The 20,412-nt window shown below is 39.7% G+C and overlaps 1 protein-coding gene across 1 annotated transcript; it reads right to left on the bottom strand.

Annotated features, from left to right (window-relative positions):
* Window positions 1-12,633: 12,633 nt before the first annotated feature.
* Window positions 12,634-19,289, bottom strand: dpm2 (dolichyl-phosphate mannosyltransferase subunit 2, regulatory). The gene is made up of 4 exons (XM_003440143.5): window positions 19,137-19,289; window positions 14,960-15,049; window positions 13,938-14,040; window positions 12,634-13,855 (listed from the first exon to the last, which is right to left on the bottom strand). The coding sequence occupies exons 1-4, from the start codon at window positions 19,137-19,139 to the stop codon at window positions 13,800-13,802; spliced, it is 252 nt and encodes an 83-aa protein (XP_003440191.1). The 5' UTR covers window positions 19,140-19,289; the 3' UTR covers window positions 12,634-13,799.
* Between the last annotated feature and the right edge of the window lie 1,123 nt (window positions 19,290-20,412).

Below are 20,412 nucleotides of genomic sequence, written 5' to 3'. Positions count from 1 at the left end.
ACTGTTAGCTAGTTTATTGTGATGGTGTTGTATTTATTATGTTGCTCTTTTTTTGTTTGTTTTCTCTTCTGTTTTTTCTTATCTCCATACAGGTGATCCAGGTGTTTTGTTTGTTTTTCTTTCTTTTTTTTCTTCCTCCCTTTCTCACCATCTCTTCTACCGTCTATTTTTCTTTCTCTCTCTCTTTCTTTCATTCTTTCTCCCTGTCCTATCCCCCAGTCATGTCTGCCCCGTGTGTAACAACCAAAAATCAAATCAAATAAATATATAATTATAATAAAGGTCAATCAAATGGACCAATATGGCAAGGCCATGATGGTCCACTTGGTAAAGTAAATCCGCTTGGCATCTTTCTTGGCCTTCAGACAACAGTTCTGATGGCTAAAGATCCAAACAGGACAGGCAAAAAAAAGAAGAAGAAATACCTCAGTCTTTAGAAAAGTCACAAGAAGAGCCTCTCCAAAGTACTTTTGGGTTTCAGAGAATCTCTCTTATCAGGGACACATAATCACATTAGACGGTAAATATCTCTCTCTCCAAAAAGAATTGCAGTGATTAAATCCATTCTGAATCAGAAAGAAAAGAATTCAAAGTTTTTGATGTCATTTTGCTGTCTGTTAATACCCAACTATCCTGCGTGAGAAGCGTTGTTGTTTATGACACCTGGGAGGGGACTGACATGATAAACTACACGTGCAGTCTGTGGACCGACGATGCAGACAAAATCTAGAAAACAAAATCCTGACAAATCCTTCACTCAGACAGTGTACGTGTTGTTGCAGGATAGTGAGGAATGACGTGTTTGTCATTCCGCACAATGTTCATCATCCAAGCTAAAAAGAGCTGTTATAGCTTCAGGTATCTTTGTGGGCTCCTCAGATTTAACTCTTTTGGTACCACATTCTGTGTCACTGATCCTGCAACACCAAAAGTAAAAATGTATCTGATTATTTGTTAAGGCCTGTGGTGCTTCGCTTCTCCCACAGAAGCAGATGGTGAACCGCACAACTACATACTAGATACGAGCTTAGTAGATACAAAACGAAATGAAGATATTTCACCCCCTATTTAATATTTTCATTGGGAGTGAGCAGGATGGACAAGATTAGAAATGAGTGCAGCAGAGGAACAGCTCAGGTTTAGAGACAAAGTTAAAGACTCAAGCTTGAGAATGTTTGCACATGTGCAGAGGAGGGAGAGTTGGATGATGACGATAGAGCTGCACGGCATGAGGAAAAGAGGAAGGCCTTAGAGAAGATTCATGCTGTGCTTCTTCAGTTCTAAGGTTCTAAGTTCTAAGTTCTAAGTTCTGACCTTTGCAAACTCCTTTGACTACGATGACCTGGATGACTGAGAACCTTCACAGGCAACTCTTTCTCTAGTATTTTCTTAGCTGGAAAAGGAGGTGTGTGCAAAATGTTTGGTGATACATGTTCTACATTTATTGTTAACATTACTTCAGCTGATGGCTTGTTTACAAAAGCTGATCTAAATGTAATCACAAAGGAAGTTCGGCGTTTAAGCAGTTTGACAGATTTTTGAGAATATGGGAAACTTCATGAGCCACACTGTGCGGCATGTGTGAGGTCTGATGAATCTGTCTCACACCAAACAGCCTCATGAATGAACAACCTGACCTGCACCTGACTGGATACCTCCATATCATAATCGTAAAGATGAAGCAAAAAAAAAAAAAAATGACCATGTGTAAATCTTTAAATCTCTGTACAGTTTGTGACCATCAGGAAGGTCATTTCACCTTCCAGTTTAGGGTGCTTACTTAAACCCCAGGTGTGCAAGCACTGATGGTTTTAGATGTTATGCTATGAGGAATTAATTAAAATCAAAAGGGGGGGAAATTGTGTTTCATCTCATTTATCCTCACTGTACTGTTGGTATGTTAGTGTAACTTTCTTAAGATGAGAGAAAAACAAACCATAATAGCTGAAGGCCATGACGGACTTTCTTCATTATCAGGCATATGCCTGCATGACTGTGAAAAGAAAACGCCCGACAACTGATCAAACAAAGATTATCCCCATGAGTATAAAGGAGCCGTTGTTCTTTCATTTCTGTATCAGTGCTGGTATGAAGACTGGTTGTGCTGTCATCCCTTGCCAAAGGTTTTTTTTTTTAAATAAATAAATCTCTGAATATCTGGTTTCCACACTCAGTTTTGTATGGCTGATTTCAGTTCATGTGCATTGCTTTACTCTTAAGAAAGGTGCACCTGACTTTATCCCCCTTTTTTCTACATATCTGCACCTGGTAGCAGTTCCTCAGAATCTCATTGTAAAGGTGTATAGTGACAATAAAAGGGATTCTATTCTATTCTATTACAGTTTTTTCTGAATGCTTAAACCCTAACTGTGATTCTTATAGCACAATTTCTAAAACTATTAATGCTTATAGCAAAACCACTCACTGAGTTTGCAAAACTAAAAGCACAAACACTGCTTTGCAATTTGCAAAGGATCAACACACTCCTAGCAAAACTATACACATTTATGGCCATTGTTTACAGTATTTTGCCAACTGTCTGGCACACTGTCACATGTGAAAACTTTTTTAGATAATTAGTTCACTTTGCAATCAGCCTAAACACTATAATACAGGTAAGCTGTGTGTGTGGAGTACAGTGGAGGGAGCAGGAAGAGTGAGAAGTAGAGGAGGCCGAGGAAGAGGACGTGGAGGTGAAGAAGTTGGACGAAGAGGACAACAAGGACAAGGAGGAGCAAGAGGAGGACGAGGAGGGGGGAGAGGAAGGGTAAGAAGAGTAAGAAATAGAATTGCTGATGACATCAGAGCTACAACAGTGGACCATGTAATCAACCATGGAGTGACCCTGAGGGAAGCTGGCCAGCGGGTTCAGTCTAACTTGAACCGCTACACTGTAGCAAGCATCATAAGGACATTTTGAAATGAGAGTCGGTTAGTACAGTCACTTTGCACTAAGATTTGTAGCACTGCCATGCTAATGAGAAACACAACAATACCATAGATGTAAAATTCCAGAAGATATTTTCCCCTGTGCCTTGGACTAGACCAGCAGTCCCCAACTCCCGGGCCTCGGACCGGTACCGGCCCGTGAGTCGTTTGGTACCGGGCCGCGAGAGTTGAGGCTCAGGTATGAAATGTATGGTTTTCAGGGTTTTTATCGGTTTTCAGCGTTATTTTGTTATCGTTTTTATCGTTAACTCGCTTTTCCTGGGTCTTTTCACGTGTGTTATGAATAAACCTTCTTTTTTTTGGTACCGGTACTAGTTTTATTTTGTTGTGTTTATCCGTGACACCTTAAAGGCCGGTCCGTGAAAATATTGTCTGGCATAAACCGGTCCGTGGCACAAAAAAGGTTGGGGACCGCTGGACTAGAGGACATTTCATGTGATGTAGACGAAATTTTGTGGCCAGATCCACAGAGATGACACAATGTAGACTGATTTCTTTTTTTTCCTCAGTGAAATTACTATTTCGTTTTGACTTGGAAATAAACACTTGTGTTTGTTTTGATGTGTGTGAATAAACACCAGTACTTGAAGTTTGGATCCCTCTATGCTTACGGATCTATGACAAAAGTATGACCTCAAACTGACATAGCCTACCTTGTGCACAGAGAAAGCAAAAGCCAGGTGTGTTTTTCATTCATACCATCAGTGTGTAGTTGGTGCATTGTGTGCTTATTAATTTGATGGCTTGTGGTTACTGTCTGATACAAAAACACCATTTTTACAAAGGTGTGGTGAGTTAAGCAAAGGTTATTCGCTTTTACAAGTAAACTACAATGTTTTGCTGATTGGGTGAAGAGTTTTCTTATTTGTGTGTAGAGTTTTGCAAAAATAGCCAATAGTTACAAAAAATGTGCTCAAGCCATCAGAAAAAACTGTAAGAGTAATGCAGTATGTTACTTAATTACTCCCACCAGAAAGTAATTTGTTACACTTCTTGTTACATTACTTTCACATTACTGTGCAAGATGGCCTGAAACACATAAACCAATCAATTAATCAAATTTATATTGACCCAGCACGCAGATGACTGGAGAACCTTTCTAACACAAGTAACAACATTGTTGTAATTGTATTGTAAATGCTGAATTTAACATTAACATTACAATGTTACTGAAAAATGTAATGTGTAACATAACGTGTTAACAAAGTAACATGTTACACCCAATGCTAACACAAATCCAGGGAAGAACCCAGAGTGATGTCACAGCTGAGGGCATGCTGACCCCAGCCCAGCAGCCACAGGCTGATTTTCATCAGTTAAACAAGGGCACTGATGAGCAGTCAGGCTGCAGCACTGTAGCCGTCGCTGTGATCGTTGTGAAGTCTCTTTGGGCGGTTTTTCATCCTTGCGTTGTGTTAAAACTTTAACACAAAAATTAAGAGATTCTGTGGGACTGTAGCCTCTGTCATTAGGTAACATAATGCATTACTTTAGAGTGACGAGCAATGTCTAATACATCACTTTATTTGTTTAACAACTCCAACACTGATAACAGTCTATCCATTCTCTTCCGCTTATGCTTGTCGGGGTATCTCTGTTACCATAGGGCGAGAGGCAGGGTACACCCTGGACACGTCACCAGCCTGACGGAGGGCTAACACAGAGAGAAACACAACCATTCACACTCACACCCACAGCAATTTAGCCTAACCTCACTAACTGCATGTCTATGGACTGTGAGAGGAAGGCAGAGTACCCAGAGAGAACCCACGCAGGCACGGTGAGAACATGTAAGACCCTGACCAGCTAGTGGAGGCAAACTTGCAGTGAGGGAACAGTGCTAACCACTGTGCCACTGTGCTGCTAACTGCTGACAGTGATGGAACGTAATTAAGTCACATTATAATGTCTAGACCAAATAGAAAGTTATACTAATCACTGGAATTGGACAATTTACTGAAGTGGAATATCCTTTTCTAACAAAAGCCAAGGAAAGATACACATATCGTGTGTGTGAGATTGTGAAACTTGTGATGTCATTGTGATGTCGTAGGGTGTCATATTGGAAAAATAAAAAGTGTGTTGTGCAGCTCTCACCATGTCCTTTCATATGATGTTATACTCAATTATTTTTCATAGTCAGCATTGACTTTGGGTGCTAACAATGAAGGTCATATTACCGATTTACTGATATTGATTAATGACTTGCACATTTCCTGTGACCTTGATCTTGACTATGAACTGATTTTCAACCAAATTAAATCAGCTCGAGCTGTTATTGATATTTACTATTGCACAACATTTGAAAAATATATCTTGAAAACTGTAGACTGCAAACAAACAGAACCGATTAAGTTCTCCTTCGCTTCAAGGGGAAAACCTGCAACTCATCAGTTGAATTTTCACAATGAATTTTCACAATGAACAATCGAAACTTTAGGATACTGAGTCAGAGCAGTGAAAGATATTCCACTTCAGTAAATTGTCCAATTTACTGAAGTGGAATATCCTTTTCTAACAAAAGCCAAGCAAAGATACAATCTTCAAGGAAATCTACCCACAGGAAATGTGTTCATGTGTGGAGTAAACTGATACTTAAGACATCTGTCAGATCTGATAAAACCACCGGCTACAATTTCGTTGTTATATTTCATGAGTCATAAACGACAATTCCCAGCAGTAACCACAACCTGGTTTCAGCCTGCAGGCAGATCGGCAGTAGTAGCCAGCTTGGCGGTACTACACTGCAAATAATGGGGAGTTAGTCCGAGCTAGCAGCAAGTCCTTTCACAGTTACACAGAGGACACTTCTTCAGTCAAACATCTTAAAATCAGAACTGCACTTTTTCTACTGTCGGCAAATCTCATCAATCCAGCACCAGCTTTATGGACTGACTCCAGAGTCCAGGCCTGCCCAGAACGGTCAATGTGCCCCCTCAGCTGAATTTTAAGTACCAATTCATACAGTATGGGCATGAAAAACCTCAACACCCCGCCCAGCAGCCACACCCTGAACTTCCACAGGTAACAAACTGATGAACGGTCAGGGTCATCAGTTTTCATCTTTGCTTTGTGCTGTTGGCTTTGTGTTTATACCTAAATATTAAGAGGAAAATCATATGTGCCCCTGTCCCAATGCCTCATTAGGACAGATATTTGTGTTGCTATGTAGGTCTGTAGCCTCAGGTTTATATTAAATGGTGATTACCAGTTTCAGGTCATTTTACAGAGTAACTTGAAAGTGACATAAGAGGAGTATAAAAAATGCCTTTTTCCTGGGTGTAATTAAGTAACGTGGTGCATTACTTTTCAGAAAATTGTTCTGTGTAAGAATTCATTTTTAAAATAACAACCCTGACACCGATCACAGCAAAGAGGTGAAATACTTCCAACAGCAGCAAACATTTGACCAGACAGCATGCAAGTAATATGCATGAATGTAATGACTGCTTAGCAATGGTGGTGACCCTCAAAGCGCAGCCAATCACAACACAACGAGCCTGTGATGTTAGTTTTAAAGGAGGAGCCTTCAGAATTGTCAAACAAATGGAATGTGCTGAGATTACTGTGCACTCGCATTCAGATGTCTGAGTGTGTGGTGAGCTTGTTGATCTTTGCTCCTGCAAGGACAGATATGTGTGCTTTCATAACTGTGGTTACTTTTCTCTGTGTGTTTACTCATTCTGATAGTGTTCACGTGAATCCAGTAGCAGGATGCTGAGCAGTGGGACAAGGCCGTGCAGTCCTGCTTTCATTTCCTCTACAGGCATGATTGCTGCAACTCTCTCCTATCTGATATAATCTGAAAGTCCAACTGGTTAAAAATGTTGGCGTCCCACAGTCTTGGTTTCTCTCCCGTGATTCCTTTTACGTTTTAGAACTGACTTTAAAACGTTCAACCCTTCGCTGGGTTTAAGCTTTATTGTAAAGAACTGTGCTTTTGTCCTCGACTTTAGGATGACTTTCCAGAGGAGATAAGATCTCCAAAATGACTTCTTAAGAAACATTTTCACAATTGTTGTCATTATTTTTTTCTGCCTCATCCTTTCTAATGATTCGTGTGAATTTGTATGACGAAGTCTCATCAAGCAGGAGCACCGGAATCTGGGTCATGTTGGTTCCTGGGCCAGTTCAATCTTTCTCACTTACACTCCTTACTTATTATCTGCACAACCATCACCGCTGAATCATGCATACAGGGAGTGCAGAATTATTAGGCAAATGAGTATTTTGTCCACATCATCCTCTTCATGCATGTTGTCTTACTCCAAGCTGTATAGGCTCGAAAGCCTACTACCAATTAAGCATATTAGGTGATGTGCATCTCTGTAATGAGAAGGGGTGTGGTCTAATGACATCAACACCCTATATCAGGTGTGCATAATTATTAGGCAACTTCCTTTCCTTTGGCAAAATGGGTCAAAAGAAGGACTTGACAGGCTCAGAAAAGTCAAAAATAGTGAGATATCTTGCAGAGGGATGCAGCAGTCTTAAAATTGCAAAGCTTCTGAAGCGTGATCATCGAACAATCAAGCGTTTCATTCAAAATAGTCAACAGGGTCGCAAGAAGCGTGTGGAAAAACCAAGGCACAAAATAACTGCCCATGAACTGAGAAAAGTCAAGCGTGCAGCTGCCAAGATGCCACCAGTTTGGCCATATTTCAGAGCTGCAACATCACTGGAGTGCCCAAAAGCACAAGGTGTGCAATACTCAGAGACATGGCCAAGGTAAGAAAGGCTGAAAGACGACCACCACTGAACAAGACACACAAGCTGAAACATCAAGACTGGGCCAAGAAATATCTCAAGACTGATTTTTCTAAGGTTCTATGGACTGATGAAATGAGAGTGAGTCTTGATGGGCCAGATGGATGGGCCCGTGGTTGGATTGGTAAAGGGCAGAGAGCTCCAGTCCGACTCAGACGCCAGCAAGGTGGAGGTGGAGTACTGGTTTGGGCTGGTATCATCAAAGATGAGCTTGTGGGGCCTTTTCGGGTTGAGGATGGAGTCAAGCTCAACTCCCAGTCCTACTGCCAGTTTCTGGAAGACACCTTCTTCAAGCAGTGGTACAGGAAGAAGTCTGCATCCTTCAAGAAAAACATGATTTTCATGCAGGACAATGCTCCATCACACGCGTCCAAGTACTCCACAGCGTGGCTGGCAAGAAAGGGTATAAAAGAAGAAAAACTAATGACATGGCCTCCTTGTTCACCTGATCTGAACCCATTGAGAACCTGTGGTCCATCATCAAATGTGAGATTTACAAGGAGGGAAAACAGTACACCTCTCTGAACAGTGTCTGGGAGGCTGTGGTTGCTGCTGCACGCAATGTTGATGGTGAACAGATCAAAACACTGACAGAATCCATGGATGGCAGGCTTTTGAGTGTCCTTGCAAAGAAAGGTGGCTATATTGGTCGCTGATTTGTTTTTGTTTTGTTTTTGAATGTCAGAAATGTATATTTGTGAATGTGGAGATGTTATATTGGTTTCACTGGTAAAAATAAATAATTGAAATGGGTATATATTTGTTTTTTGTTAAGTTGCCTAATAATTATGCACAGTAATAGTCACCTGCACACACAGATATCCCCCTAAAATAGCTAAAACTAAAAACAAACTAAAAACTACTTCCAAAAACATTCAGCTTTGATATTAATGAGTTTTTTGGGTTCATTGAGAACATGGTTGTTGTTCAATAATAAAACTATTCCTCAAAAATACAACTTGCCTAATAATTCTGCACTCCCTGTAGGGCCTATATAGCATGGTTTTGAAAAGCTGGATCTCTAACTGAGATGACACCCTTCAGGTTGAGATGCTATCTTGGAGGAGAGTACAGGTTGTGACTTTTTGTTTTCCTGATGGATGTCAGGATGCCAGATCATGTTTTGGTAAGAAGTTTAGTTTAGTTATGTTTGTGGTGTGATGTGCATGCAGTAACCTGTTATGTTGTAAACCTGATGTAACTGGAGCCTAAATCCTAGCTTAACCCTGTAAAGCCTGAACCACTTCAGAATAATTCCACATAACTAATTTTTTTTTTTTAAATGCCTTTTTTTTTTTTTTTATTATTGTCAACCAAAACTTATATTTTAGAAGTGTTTTGGATAAATGTAGCACAATGGAAATTATGAAATGCAGATCTGAACTGTGAATAAGTGGGAGAAAAAAAAAACTGTGTTTCTTTTATACTGTTGTAAATCTGCTCTATTTCCACTGCATAAGCCCTCAGCATGTCAGCAGGATGCAGGTGAAATGCTGGCATGAATTTAAAATAATATACATCATTTACTAAATTTTAAACTTACTGGCCTTTTCCAGTGGTGTCTTTAAAAGTTTGTGAATCATTTTCCTTGTCAGCTTCTGTATAAAAAAGCACCAACAAAAGGCAAAGGAGGGGAAAGCCATGGGCTGAATCATATGTCAGACTGATAAGAGCAAAATTAAATTACAAAATCAAACACACAAATCTAAATGTTTGGACTTTTTCCCCCCGAAAATTGTATTCTCTATGTCAAGGCTATAGTTCTTTAAAATCTGAATCATCGACTTGCGTCAGAGCTACGGAAGGTAACACAAACAAATAATAAACAGATGCATTACCTTACTCACCCTTACTGCTTCCAAAGAAAATAAGCAGGAGCCAAGTGCTGATAATGAAATGTGTTGGTTACTCAATGATGAGCAAGCATGAGCACCTTCATCAGCGGTGCAGCTGTTTTGGCAGTTTGCAGTTGTGGCACATTCAGCTATGTGTTAAGAAAGTATCATAATCTTCCCTGGAGTGGACGGTGTTTTAACTCAGCAGCCACATTTGGCGAAAACCAAACACCTTGGCACCTCACAGTCACTGAGTCGACCATACATTATTCTAGAGTCAAATGTGAGACCATCTGTACGGTTTTCTGAAGCCAGAAGTTACCTCATGTGGATAGTTATATCCATCTACATATATAGCATTTATAGCATAGACCAGTGGTCTCCAACCCCCGGGCCATGAGTCGTTTGGTACCGGGCCGCGAGAGTTATGGCTCTGGTGTGAAACTCATGGTTTTCGGGATTTTTAGCGTTACTTTTTTTTTTTACCGTTTTTATCATTAACTCGGTTTCACTCAGTCATTTCCGTGTGTTATGAAGAAATCTTCTTTTTTGGTACCGGTACTGGTTTTATTTTGTTGTATTTCTCTGCAGCACATTAAAGGTCGGTCTGTGAAAATATTGTCATACATAAACCGGTCCATGGTACAAAAAAGGTTGGGGACCGCTGGTATAGACAGCATTCATAAAGCGTCTGAGCGCTGTAACAAATCAGCCAAGAAGGGCTAAACTAATCAAACTAATAATTTCACTCATCAGCACTGAAGCACAAACTTCTTCTGGTCTGTACCACAAACACCAACTTATTATTTGGAAAATCCGTTAAAAACACCACAAAGAGGCAAAAACATCACACACAGTGAAAAAACCCAGTTTAATGTCTGAGTGGTAGATGAGGTCTTGCAGACACTCCTAATTCTGCTGTCCAGATGAATGAGTCAGAGAATGATTAAAGTTGGGCATTTTAACACTGGAGTCTGTGGAGACTGACTCATTTTTGACATCAGGGGAACTGCAGATTTTAGCACTTCGGCCTTGGATTCAGTTTTCAGCTACTGAGGCCGCCCCCAAGTGTGACAGCTCAACCTGAAGTCCCTTAAACTTACATTCTTTCTGAAAAGTGAAAGTTGGAAAGACCATTAGCTGGTCTGTTAAGATGCAAATTCTTTTAGTACCTCAGTCAAATGAAATGGCCAGATATTTCAGCATGAGGCTTCACGCACAAGGTGGGTCACGGTGGTTAGGCCCATTCTTTCTAAACAGTCTTTGGTTTGTCAGGATTTCTGCATTGTTCCCACATAAAATATTTAATCAAAATCAGTTATCTGCAAACACAGTGTGACTAAACTATAACATATCCTGGCAGTCTTGTCTCATATCAAAATGTGTAGGCTATCTGCTTGTGCTCTGCCACGTGTGGATGAGCAAATTCCAAGGAAGGAAATACTTTTGAGGAAATGATTGTTGTCCACAAAAGGCTATACAATGACCAAACTAAACACTGTGGTGTTAGAAGAGCGGACTTCCTGTGATTCAGGATTTCACATGTGATGCCTAATACGACAAATATAACATGAGGACTGGAGAGCAAAAGAGTAGATACAACTGAATTTCCTCTAAGGTTAAAAAGTTCTCAGATTCTAAAAAGAACATTTTTTTTAACATCCTTTCAAGACAGAAGTCTTCAGTATTTTTTCATGTTAATGGGAAAAGGACATTAAAACAATGTTCAGTGGAACAGGATGGAGTGAATCACAACACTGACAAATACAGCAAGCTGGTATTTACATATGTAGTCCTTCCTGTTTCCTCTGGTGACTTGTATACTTGTTGGGTTAAAGCCATGTTGTTGTTTCCAGTAGAGTTAATGTGATTTGGGGAGAGAGGAGTGCAACACTTTAAAAGATAAAAATCAGGTCTTACTTTTGAAATCAGTTCCAACAAGTCTTGAGTCTGTAAGATGTCTAAAATAGTTAGGAAACAGTACCCACTGTGTTTGGTTTGTGCCATTTACCAAATGTATTGTTGCCCTTTAAATAAAGGAGATGGATCCCTTATGACACGTCAGCACAGGTAAAACTGTACAGCAGCACAGGAAGTAAACAAAAAAAGATAGTGGGAAGAGCAAAACAAACGAATGGTAGTAAAAGCATGGCGGTTACATACTGTTGAACGTCTTAAACCTGTAAGATGTGCTGATGGATAAGAGCGGCACGTAGGTAGCATCAGCTCGGGAATTTCCGCCATGCTGCTTCGACCCAATCCAATCCACGATGCTGCTTTTGCCACGCTTTGCAGCTGCGATGAGGTTTTTTTTGTTTTTGTCCCTCCAGCTACAGTGGTGGGTGTTTAGTCCCTTTCCTGATTTCCTAGTGTTTTGCATATTTGTCACACTTACATGTTTCAGATCATTACACAAATGTTAATATTAGACAAGTAAATACAAAATGCATTTGTTTAAATGATGATTTCATTGAAGGGAGAAAACGTATCCAAACCTACCTGGTTCTGTGTGAAAAAGTAATTGCCCCTCTTGTTGAAACATGAATTAACTGTGATTAATTTGGAAAGTCGAGTTCAGTTTTACTGAACACACTCAGGCCTTATTACTGGCAGACCTGCTGAATCAAGAAATCAGGTAACTAGAACCTGTGTGAAAAAGTGAAGCAGGCTAGAAGAATCAAATGAGAAACAAGGTAACTGACATGTATCAGTCTGTAAAGAGTTACAAAGACATTCCTGGGAATTGGGGAAGCTTCCCAGAAATGACTGGCCGACTGAAACTACTCCAAGAGCGCATCAACAACCCATCCAGGAGGTCACAAAAGAACTTAAAACAATATTAAAGAATCCCAGGCTTCACGTGTCTCAGTAAGATCAGAATTCATGATTCAACAATGCAAAACTGGGCAACAACATGGGAGAGTTCAAGGATAAAACCACTGCTGACCAAAAAGATCACAAAGGCTCCTCTCTCAGTCTGTCAGTGAGGATTTCTGCATAAAATGTGCCTTGATTTCAAACTGAGCTAGAATTGTAAACAAACATAATCTGACAAAACTGATCACACAACAGGAAAAACGGCTGTGTTGTTCAAGTTTTTATTAAACACAATAACTGCTTGTTTAGCAACAACATCCTCCATCAAAATTTCTCATTACGACAGAGCAGCATGGTCTCATGGCATTGTCAATGAACCTCAAAGAAACGGAAGCGGTGACCTTTTTTCTAACCTAAACCAAGTGGTTCCAAATGATAATGAATGCATTTTAAATCATTTAAATATTTAAAGTTAACTGTAAAATCTCTCACATGTGGGACTCAAACTTGAGTGTGTGTGAGCAGCTCTACCACCTACTGCTCCAGCCTCCACATGCAGACTTTTCCAACTTTTAAGTGAAAATAATAATTTTGTACATATACTGGTAGACAGATGAAAACTTGTGTTCAGGAACATGACAAAAACAATGGAAAACTGTACCCAGAAATACAAATCAACAGATTAAAAGGTCGTCTTTTTAAACTTTATTTCAATTTTTGCCCAAGTAAGTGCTCGAAGGTGCTTCAGGGCAGCTGCTGAGGGGTCAGAATTGCTTCTATAAGGACTTTGACATTTCCTGTAACTTTGTATGAGACTTGCAAAAAGATGAAGAGGAATTCTGAACAATTCCTCCTACCAAACAGCCCCTTTCAGGTCCTACCACGACATCCCTGGACTTTATTCATTGGTGTCTTTGAGTTATTGCATCACCCCACCTCTCAAAAGCTTTTGCTCATGAACTCCTGCTTTGATGTTCCCTTGAAAACGTCTTTGTAAAGTTTTATAATCATTGATCTCTCACTGAGTGTAAGGTGTCCAGGACCTCCACGTGGCTCCACCCTCCACCTTGCTTCACAGTCATGATGCAGTTTTGGTGCCTTTTTCCCTCCAAACATAATTTTTTTGTCTCATTTGTCCACGCAGCAATAACTTAAAAATGTCGAGAAACTTCCAGATGGTCTTGAGAGAAGTTGTTAGCACAAACGCTTCTCAATAACGCAAAGAACTACATGTGTTATACTATGAGATGAAGATTAGGTCACATTTTCTAAAGGACAAGGCAAAAATCTTGAAGCTTCCCTTCTTCAATGAGTTTCTTTCAGTGCTTTCCTCTGAACAAAAATACTTGTAAAAGTGATCATGAGGAGTATTTATTACAAAATAGGGCTGGATTTTGGTTGTAAGGTGCAAAAAGTTGATGTTTTATGACATTAGTCCACTTTTTTTGGCTTGCGATTCTTCCACATGACAACAACGGTGAAGGCTCCTGCAGAGAGGATAACAGGCATTAGTGTTCATTGAATTAGATACGCAGATAACTTGGCCTGCAGTTCACACGGTGGACTGACCTATACAGATGAGCAGTATTACTGCTGCGATTCCAGGCAGAATGACTGAGTACTCCCGAGGAAGAAAATACTTGTGCAGGAAGTGATCGCTGTCGACAAAAGGCTGGAAAAAGGACCAAAACGACCATGTTAATATGTGGTGTCAAAATTACTGTCTGCGAGTCACATGACGCAGTTCCACACCTAAGTCTACAAAAAGAAACACGAGGAATGGTGCACTAAAAGGCAGATAGAAGGCTACTCTATGAAAAAAAATCTGTTTAGTTTCTGGAAATTAATTTTTTTTTTTAAAAATTCCCTCAAGACGGAGATCTATTTCAGTATTTGTTTTATGTGAATGGAAAAAGGACATCAAAAAAGGGGGAAGGTGGAATAGGATGGAAGTGAATCACAATGCTAACAAAGGCAACAGACTGTTTTTTTCAATATAAATATGACTGTGTACTTTAATTTAATGTGCTTGTTATTCAAAGTTCTTTTCAGTCTCTCCTGTTTCCTCTGGTGACCTTTATACTACATCTGGGCTGAGCCAAGTTAAACAAAGAAAAGGATGGTGAGAGGATCCCAGCAAAGTTAGGACATTACATAAACTCTACAATGAGATTGTTCTAACCGACTATATCTCACGGCTTCCACAATCCACAAACCAACAAACTCACCAATTAAAAGCTTTTGGCTGGAACCTTGACTAAATTCATTCAAAGAATACACGGAAGTCTCAAATGAATAAAAAGATTGGGGTGACATATTCAGTTACATGAGCTGGGTGCTTGACTTGTAGCATGTGCTGGTGTAGTTTATGCAGCGCCAGCTCGGGAATTTGCTTTGTTGTCCCACAGGCTACTTAACATCAACCACAATTAAAACAACAATTTAACCCCCCAAAAAACACCAGCTTCCATATGTGTAACCTGCAGTTTCAGTGAGGCTGAAGTAAATTAATCTTCCAACCTGTCAGAGCCGTATTCAAGCCTTTCAATCCATGTGACTGATGTGATTTCAGTAAACTGAAGAGAACTTACCAGGACAATGACCCAGACAGAGTAGTACGTGAACAGCACGAGGCTGAAGACAACAAGACTCATGCCAGCGGCTTGATCCACTCCAGTAGCCTGAAAACACAGACACAGAAAAACTGAGCACGAGGACGTCGGTGTTAAACATGGAACTGGTGGTCGTTTGAAGCTTTATGCAGACTAATGACAATGTGGTTAAAAGTTTAAAGCCAGACGTCAGGCTGTCGTCAGAGGTGAGACACTAAATTTCCCATAAAGCAACTGGAGAGATCCTCCTTGTTGTTACTTGGATATTGAGCACACATCATGACACCGTCCTCCCCTGGCAAACATTAGCTTTGTAATTGTCAGTTTTGGCCAAATTAAAAATACTCATTAAGACTTTACATCACATCCTGACCAATAAACTGTGATTCTTCCTTTTTAAAACAAATGGCAAACAGCAACACGAGTAAATAACAACAAAAATTGCAGGTTAACTTTTACTAAAGAAAATTTGGATCAATATAAATAGTTATCTCTATCTACAGGCACTTTTATCAGGGTTCGTACGCTTTTTTCAGGGTCAAATTCAAGCACTTTTTAAGCACTTTCAAGGTCCCTTTTTAAGCTTTTCCAGCACAGCACCCCCCCCCCTCAAAAAAAGAATGCATGTTTCAATTTGCATCACTTCAGTACAATTTATCTAAATTGAGACAAAATTTAAAATACAAGTAGAAAGTGATATTTTTGACTGTAAAAACCACAAGCATGTTTAACAAATCATTTTCATAACTTGAAATGCAAATAAAAATTGGACATTTTTAAAAAATATGAACAAGTTTTGCAAACAACAAAGTTATATGGTACTATTTACCTAAAAATGCAGCCAAGGTCAGACGTTTTTTATATAACCATTCAAAACTATTTACAGAACAATCAGGTTTGCTGCATCAAATAAGAAGGCACACAAATTATTTATGCAACTCCAAAAAATAGTTTGTGTCCACTATAACACAGATGAGAACAGCACAGGGATAAACCTGCAGGTCTGACAGCAGGTGTGTCGCTCAGCGTTTATACTGCAATCTGCCTTTGGTGGCTTTTTTGCAGCAACTGTGACGTTCACTAGTAGAACTGACACAAAACAAAACGACTACACTACACACTAACTACACAAGATAACACACTAACTTGAGACTCCAAACATGATAAACATCACAAATCTTTCACGTATCAAAACCATTGGTCAATGATCAAAACTCTCTCTCTCTTTTTCGCTCACTCGCTCTCTCTTCCCAACAACCAAATACCACGTTGCCGTATCATTTTTTGATTGGTCGACATGGTACATTTTTCCACCAATAGGGAAGGAGTGTTTTTTCTTTTTTCACTCACAAGCAAAGCGTGTTTGCTAGCGCTCTCCATAAAAAACGCCGTTTTTACCATAAACGCCACTGTTTTATTCAGAACCTCCCCCCCCCCAAAAAAAAAAAAACATCGGTTTTACGTGACCTATCAACACAATTTAAAAACTGGTATATAGCTTGAAGTCCGCACGTTCGACCCAAGTTGAAATGGAGACTCTGGGTCCGTCGACCCCAGAGGGTTAATCAGAAAGCCTTAAGTTAGCTAGTTATGTATCGGGCTAATGTTTAAAGCTTTCACTTGAGTAAATTAACTCATATTACTGCTAAATAATGTTAGCTAAGTTCACAGCATATTCCGTAATAGCGCTGCCATACTGCATCACACTCAGTGCATTTCAATCATTTCTCCAGCGAGTTTGATAGCTAGCAAAATAATAATCATAATTTTTTTTTTTTTTTTAAAAATAGCATGTGTAACGTACGCGTACTGGAAAATTATTTACTAGGACTCACCTATCATGCGACTGGAGAACGTAAACTCCGCCATTGTTGTTTTCCCATCAAACACTCATTAAAACAGCAACCTACAGGTATGTTAGCGCACTCATCCCCGACTGTCCGAGGGAGGGGCGGGGTCACATATTGAAACAGAGGCAAGGCAGCCCAGGCGGGGAAATTTTGCTTTTGCGTCTCATTTTATTTCTCTGTCTGATAAGAAAACAATTCAATCAGATAGCTATTTATTGTGAATGAAATACAGTTACATTTTCAAGCACTTTTAAGCACCACATCTGAAATTCAAGCACTTTTCAAGCCTTGAAAAGACGACATTAGAATTCAAGCATTTTCAAGGATTTCAAGCACCCGTACGAACCCGGTTTTATAAACCCACATTTCAAAGGAAGTCATGTAATCAAAATAACGAGCATCAATCAACAAATAAATAAAAACTCAACAAGACTTTGATTCAATAGATCTCGAATCAAAAGATCCCCAGTATGAGGTCACGAAAACAACTGTTCCATCTACAAGGTCAATTGCAACTAAACATGACAACCTTTGCAGCTAAAACAACCACTGACACTACAGCAGCTTCAACTTCATCATTCATCTTCAACTAAATCAACCTCTAAACCAACTAATCATCTAAATTCACCATTGCAACTACACCTGCAACTAACTCTGGTGCTCCAGGTTAACTGGTTAGATTTGGTTACATGTTCTACTCTCCGTGTTCCAGATGTTGGATCTGCAGATTTGTCTCCTCTGTCTGTCAGTGAGTCTGCAGCTTGACAAGATTAAGGACCTTGGCAAAAAAAAAAAAAAAAAAAAAGTCTCCATCTGCAGCTTGTGCAAATGCACACACAGAGCAAAATTATCTTCAGACAACAAATAAATGATTTTGATAAAAAATAAATTAATCATAAAGTCTTCTGCCTGGTCTCGTACCCCTGTCTTTCTTTAACATAAATAACGAGCTGACGTTTTCTCAGGACACCACCGATCAGCTCAGCTGACCTCCACTTTCCCCTCTGAGTGACTGATCTGAGTTAAAGATGACAAACAATATTTAAAGGAGGAGCGATGGATGCTGAGCAGCAGGTCAGAAACACACACTTAAACCTACGTCCTGTTTCTCAGCTGACTGATAAGCTGCTAAGTGCTTTGTAATTCAGCTGTGAGTTTGGTGAGTTTTCTGAATATACTCGGATCTTGAAAGGATGATTTTTAGTCATTTCAGCAGATCAGTGGCAGAGCTATATTACTGAGGTACACAGGTACTAATCCAAACAGTATGGGTCATTAATTCTATTTATTTCATATGCAAACAGCCCAAATTCTCATTAAAGCAACAGGTTTGCTTATAAAGTGGTCCATCGCTCCATCCATTTAAATCCTGTTTGTCATCTTTAATCCAGATCGGTCACTCTGAGGGGGAACAAGCTCCAGCAGCTCTCCACTGAGGAAACAAACTACATTTACTTATTTTGTGCACAATATTGTCATGACGTCACGTTGTATTGCAGCAGCTGCCCAAGTTAAACTGTGACTGTCACCAGGTAACGGGGGCGTGTTTCCTGAATCAGCAGGTGTTAAACAGCTGACAGGTGAACAGGATCTACGCAGGTAAACTCGAGGGTCTTTGTTTATGTTACGAAAAGAAAGAAAGAAAGAAAGACAGAGCTAGGAGACCAGACGGAAGACTTCATGGTTTGTTTATTTATTTGTTTAAATTAAAACAATTTAAATGTTGTCTTAGGATAATATTGATGCGTGTATGCATTTTGCATCTTCACACTAACTCCATCAGCACCTGCCAATTAAACTAACAGCTCGAGCTACAACACTACCTCCACCGTAGCACGTCGACTCTGGCAGCTAAACCAACAAAAGCATCTGCAGCCACCAGGTGTTCCCCCACTTCCACAATAAGATGCATTAAAACGAGACAATAGAGAGAATCCCCTTTAATCTGCAACGGCACTGCGCAGCCGCACCAAACTTCATTCAAACCTTCACCGTTTCAGTTCATTTGATAATTATCAAAGATACTCGGTCTACTAACTTCATATACACGCAATATACGAATAAAAAACCACTGTCTGTAATTTCGGGGCTGAAAAATGTTACCAGGTCGGTTAACCTATAATCAGTTTTACACCAACCATGAAGCTAACTGCTAGCATGAAGCTAAAAGAAATAAATGTCACAGCCAAACAGCAAAGATTAGCTCTGAATCTAATTACGCTTAAACTGACGGAATTTCATTAAAGTATTAATTTGTCTCTGCTCGTTTATCAGCTGTTTAAAAGTAATCACAGCAGCTTTCTTACCATTTCTCATCCACAAAAAGGTAATGTTGTTATTTGCTGACGTAGCCTGGTGCTCTTCTTCCTGTTGAGTAATCCGGTTGATACGATTCATCTAATGGTCTCTGATGCCCTCTCGTGGTTCTTCTTCTTCTTCTTCTTCTTCTTTATAGTGTTTATTGGCAAACAGCAAAATGGTGCATTACCGCCAACAACTGGTGTGGAGTGTGGACCAAAATGACCAAAAAAAAGAAAAGAACATTGAAATCCACCCAAACAAATGAGTCTGCCTTAAAAACCAAAATATGGCCTGAAAACTTTCACTTTTAAAGTTCTTGCAAAATAAATCAACCAATTCCAGTTTCCAGTATACTGTCAAGCTTTTTCATCAGTTGTCTTCTTTCAGCATCGTATTTCTGACAATGCAATAAAACATGTTCTGTTTCCTGTCTTCTACTGCAGTCACAGTCCCCTCTACAGTGTTTCCCTATTAAAAGCAACATGCTATTCAAACCAGTGTGTCCAAATATAAGTCGATATATAACCATCTCATCTTTCCTGTTTGTTCCTGTGCCTTTAATTTCTCCTGTTTTCCTTTGGATTTTGTAAACACCCCCCCCGCCATTGCCTTTGACACCCTTCCTTCATTTTGTGCCATATTCCACTCTTGATCTCCATCCTAACACTGATATCCATATCCACCAACGGTCTCTTTGTAGCTTCCTTTGCCGTTCTGTCTGCCATTTAACTTCCCTTAACTCCATGATGTGCTGGTACCCATAAGAAGGTGACCATAAGCCCCATCATAGTAACTCTGAATAATGTTTGCTGAATTTCTATCACAATGTCCGGTCTGCAGTATGAGTGACTGTCTTGCAAACTAGCCAATGATGAACTCGAGTCTGAGCATATCACATATCTTAGTGGTCTTGTATCTTCAATCCACTGGACAGCTAACAGTACTGACACCATTTGATTACCATCACTGATCCTTTTCCCTACCTTGATATTAAATTCAGGAACAATAAAGGCTATCCCGCTTTGGTTGGCTGTATTCTTTGATGCATCTGTGTAGATTTTGACAGAACTGTAATACTGATTAATATATTCCTGCACTGTATGTGAATACAGAATAATATTCTTTTTGTTTAATAGTGTGAAATATACTACTGGTTCAGGGAGTATCCAAGGTGGTATTGCAGGCAACAGTACTGTTTGACTTATGTTGATCTTGTCCAAATTAAATTCAGCTGCTTTCTGTCAACCCAAAGCTCTTCAATTCTCTTTTCTCTTTTTCCCA

Source organism: Oreochromis niloticus, linkage group LG7 (assembly GCF_001858045.2).
Source record: "Oreochromis niloticus isolate F11D_XX linkage group LG7, O_niloticus_UMD_NMBU, whole genome shotgun sequence".
In the NCBI taxonomy this organism is placed as follows: Eukaryota; Metazoa; Chordata; class Actinopteri; order Cichliformes; family Cichlidae; genus Oreochromis; species Oreochromis niloticus.
Note: the sequence above shows the minus strand (reverse complement) of the source record. Positions and strands in the feature narration are given on the sequence as shown.